This window comes from Juglans microcarpa x Juglans regia, chromosome 2S (assembly GCF_004785595.1).
Source record: "Juglans microcarpa x Juglans regia isolate MS1-56 chromosome 2S, Jm3101_v1.0, whole genome shotgun sequence".
NCBI lineage: Eukaryota > Viridiplantae > Streptophyta > Magnoliopsida > Fagales > Juglandaceae > Juglans > Juglans microcarpa x Juglans regia.
In genome coordinates, this window is record NC_054597.1 from 7,960,654 (window position 1) to 7,964,892 (window position 4,239).

General features: G+C 33.9%; 1 protein-coding gene across 2 annotated transcripts; it reads left to right on the forward strand.

Moving 5' to 3' along the window:
* The first annotated feature begins 228 nt into the window (after nucleotides 1-228).
* Nucleotides 229-3,237, forward strand: LOC121252065 (probable WRKY transcription factor 51). Of its 2 annotated transcripts, none has more exons than XM_041151532.1 (3): nucleotides 229-597; nucleotides 690-842; nucleotides 2,593-3,237. In XM_041151532.1, the coding sequence occupies exons 1-3, from the start codon at nucleotides 338-340 to the stop codon at nucleotides 2,837-2,839; spliced, it is 660 nt and encodes a 219-aa protein (XP_041007466.1). In that variant the 5' UTR covers nucleotides 229-337; the 3' UTR covers nucleotides 2,840-3,237. The 2 variants fall into 2 exon arrangements, with proteins under 2 accessions (XP_041007466.1, XP_041007467.1); XM_041151533.1 differs by having other exon boundaries at nucleotides 696-842.
* Nucleotides 3,238-4,239: the final 1,002 nt, after the last annotated feature.

A 4,239-nucleotide genomic window follows, 5' to 3' on the forward strand; every position in this document is an offset into this window, starting at 1 on the left:
AAGCAGGAACGGCAAATAAAATTACTCTTTTACTAATTAATTTACCGGCGGTCCCAGAACACGATAACATAACACGACCTACGTCATCATGCGTACGTCATCAAACATCATCTGATATGACACGGGAAAAAGAACATTCGCTGTATTCGCCACGAAAGTGTATATGAAGGAGCTGAAACGAATATAAATATATATAGTCATATAATTAATAATAAATAAATCTATATATTGGCAGCATGCCTGACAAACATATCCGGTCCTAGTCTTTACGCTTCTTCCATTTCCACGACCATATATCTCTGGCTCTGGCTCTGCCTCTGCCTCTGGCTCTGTAGAAATGGATAATCATTACCCTCATGAAAACCCTAATCTCAAACCTAGTTATAATTACACACATCTAACCGATGGTACCATTACAGATCCTTTCTCCTTGGATTTTGAGTTGTTGCAGTATCTGATGCTTGCTGAACATGGGATTCATGATGACCACGATTCGACGCCGCAAATTATTAGAAAGGCATCATCGGAAAATATGATCATGATTGAGAAGGGCTCGGCCGAATCCCTCACCGGTGCAACATCAAGAAATAATAGCATGCAAGTGAAACCCCTTTTCTTTTTCATTTGAAAAAAGATTGAATAAATGTTGTTTTTTTTTTTTTTTTTTTCCTCTAAAATTGTTGCGGAAGATGCAGAAATATTGGGGTGAAGAAGGCAGCCGAGAAGATGGGTGTGGGTCATCGAGTTGCATTTAGAACCAAATCGGAGCTGGAGGTGATGAATGATGGGTACAAATGGAGGAAGTACGGAAAGAAGTCTGTCAAGAGCAGCCCAAACCCGAGGTAATTAATAAATTCCCAACTTGGGATACTAATTATATATTATTATTAGATCTTTTCTGTGTATTATATATATATATATTAATGCTTAATATGGTGAAAGAATTGGATCATGAAGATCAATCTCATGGTTTGATGATCATGTGGTGCGTACCAATACTAGTATGCTGTTGATTTTGTCCGTTCATGTATTTGAAAAAAATTATTTTTTATTTACTTAATATTCAAGAAATTGATTTTTAGTGTATTGGTATATTTTTTTTTATTTTTTAAAAATATTTAAATATTTAAAAAAAATGTAAAAAAAAAAATGGAAATGAAAATTTGTGCTGGTAGCTAACCGTTGGGCGGCATGATAGCACCGCCACATATATATATATATATATGTATGTAGTTGTGTTTTTGTTATCTAGTGTTTGCATGGAGTTAGAACCTGTGGATCCCAATTGCTTTGCTAGCTGAGATCTATGGATCATGTGTGCAATTTTGGCTTGTTAGGCGCCGCCCCCCCCCCCCCCCCCCCCCCCCCCCCCCCCCCCCCCCCCCCCCCTCTCTCTCTCGCTCTCTCCCACGGCGATCAAATTTGATAATAGAACTAATCCGAGTTTCTTTTTTTAACTATCGGATTATATAATATACATATATATATATATATTATAAAGATGTGCTTTCTTCTTTTATATATACATAATATATGTAATTTCTTAGTTAGTGTACATGAACTACTACTAGCTAGTACTCTTGGTAATTGTCATTGTGGACTGGAGACATCAGTCACTATAAAAAAAAATAGAGTAAAGGGGCAATAGACATTAGTATTGGTTTCATCAAAGTCATTTTTAAAATTTAGCTAAAAGTACATATTTATCATAAATTCAAAATACATAATATTTATAATTTTTTTTTCACATTTTACAAATACACTAACTATATGTTAATTTATAATTTAATTTTTACTTAAATTATTGTTTTCCAACTAATTTCTTTTCTCAACCTATTTTGCAACTACAATAACCATGGATTTGATATTTTAGAATAAAATATCATTTTTGAAAATGAACGGTACATCTTCAAATACGAAGAAACATTTAGAAATGTTGTAGCTCATATTTGAAACTATTTGTATTTGACTACTTTAATGCAGATAATTCTATCTTTATTCCTTCAAATTTTAAAAATGAACTGACATTTGACTAAGCCACTCCAATACTTAATAGCGAAGTTCACACAGTTTGCAAGCCACTCTACGTACAAATAAATAAATAAATAAAAATAATGAGCGGAGAATTTAATAATGTGAGGAAAATTATATATATTTATTTATTTATATATTGAATGGATCATGAAGGGAGAAACCGATCAGGCTACCATAATAAATTTAGGAGGCACGAGTATATATAATTGAGAAGTAACTACGTACATACACAAAAGAAATCTTATAAATGTTAATTTACAAGCTTAATATGTATGATATATTCTATAATAAAAAGAATTTTATAATTTAATGGATACTAATCCCTTTTAGATGAAATATTTCTATATATATATATATATAATTCCATTCAAATGTATATAATAATTAATTATATCCATACGTGTGTGTAATAATACTTTTCATTATGCATAAAGATCATTAATATTTAATTCGATCAAATTACAAATGAAATGTGCCTTTTTTTTAGGTCTTGAGTTGGGTATTAACGTTATATTTTCCAAATAAACTAATTAATTGAGATTGGTGGTTAAAAAACAGGAATTATTACAAATGTTCAAGCGGAGGATGCAACGTGAAGAAGAGGGTGGAGAGGGAGAGAGAAGACCCAAGCTACGTGATAACTACATACGAGGGAGTTCACAACCATGACACCCCCACCTCTGATCATCTGCTCTATTACAACCACACGCCTCGTATGCTCTCGTCTGCCTGCCGGACTAATTTGCTACCTACTACTACGTATTACAATAATAATAATTCCTCTCGCTCTTCTTCTTCTTCCTGATCTCATCCATCCGTCCATCCATCCCTATATATTATATATATAAGCCTTTTTCTTGCTTAGTACGTGTACGTTCTAATTATAAATCGAAGCGTCGAGTCTGAACAATGACACTCTCTGTAGCATTCACGTTGCATAGAAATTGAAGTAGCTATACTACTTAGATAAAGGATGGGGGCGGCTCATGTATAGGATCGATTTTGGAGGATTTACAGCCATTTTGTATTGTGTTGGAAGTAGGCTGTCCATATGCATTAATTTGGGCTCCAATCTTATAATGAATGAATTGCATGAGATATTGGGCCTTCTCTCAGCTTCAAGTTTGTGGGTATGCCACAGGACTTGGACAGCAGACTCATGTATCTCTTGCTCACTTGCTCAGCATCGTTATTGGTTTCTCATCACATTATACATTAAGTTACGTTATGACTCCCCACTCAAACAAATGTGCTAAACCAGAAGTGGGAAGAGATTACGGCCTCGTTTGTTTTCGGGAACTCTTTTCAGTTTCTTTTATCTCATTTAATTATTACATCTTTATCAAATTTCCATACAAAATAAATAAATAATTCAATTTTTTTAAATTCACAAAAAAATATATTAAAAAAATATATTATAACGATATTTTATTCAACTTTTAACTTTAATCTCAACTTATCTCATTTTATCTGTAAAAACAAACGAGACTTGACTCTTTTTAAAGTTTTTATCTGAATTTGTAAGTATGAAGTGAAAGGGAGCTATATGCGTAAACTAGATTCTATAACATTTATTATTTATTTAACGTTGTCTAGAATATTTATAAAGACAATACTAGATGTTGTAGGACTGTTTTCTCTCCCAATTGAGATCCTCAAGTTTATTTTTTCTGAGAAAATAATTGCTTTTATTAAAAGCTCCTTATAATAATTAATGAATACTGGGAGGGTGTAGGTTACCTCCATTCCCCTCCTGACCCCATCATTTAACAATTTAGGGTCCTCCTGTTGAGAGAGGTTCTGTCTTTGCTCTAAGCAAAGTGAGTCCCTGGAGTTTTTAGTGGAATAACTGCAGAGAAACGTATGGAGAACGAACTAGAGAGACTATGGAAAGGCTTCACGTTAACAGAGCAGGAAAAGCAAGGTTTTGAAGTTACTAAAGCACAGGTTGAAACGGTGGCGGGAGATAAAAAGTTTTGTCTGTTGCTCCTGGTGGTTACTGAAAAATAGGTTAATAAGGAAGCTTTTAGAAATACTATGTCGAAGCTCTGGGGTCCAGATGGCTGGATCTAATTCAAGGAAATGGGCATCAACAAATTCCTATTGGAATTCAAGTTAGAACAAGACAAAAAGAAGGTCCTGCAGGGGCGTCCTTGGACTTTTGACAGATTCCTTGTCTGCATGGAAGATGTAGATTGGACAGCC

Bases quoted from the DNA above. Each gene is read 5' to 3' on its own strand.
- LOC121252065 (XM_041151532.1), top strand. From the start codon at position 338: ATGGATAATCATTACCCTCATGAAAACCCTAATCTCAAACCTAGTTAT. The intron at 598-689 runs GCAAGTGAAACC...TTGTTGCGGAAG, and splicing joins ACATCAAGAAATAATAGCAT to ATGCAGAAATATTGGGGTGA. The intron at 843-2,592 runs GTAATTAATAAA...GTTAAAAAACAG, and splicing joins AAGAGCAGCCCAAACCCGAG to GAATTATTACAAATGTTCAA.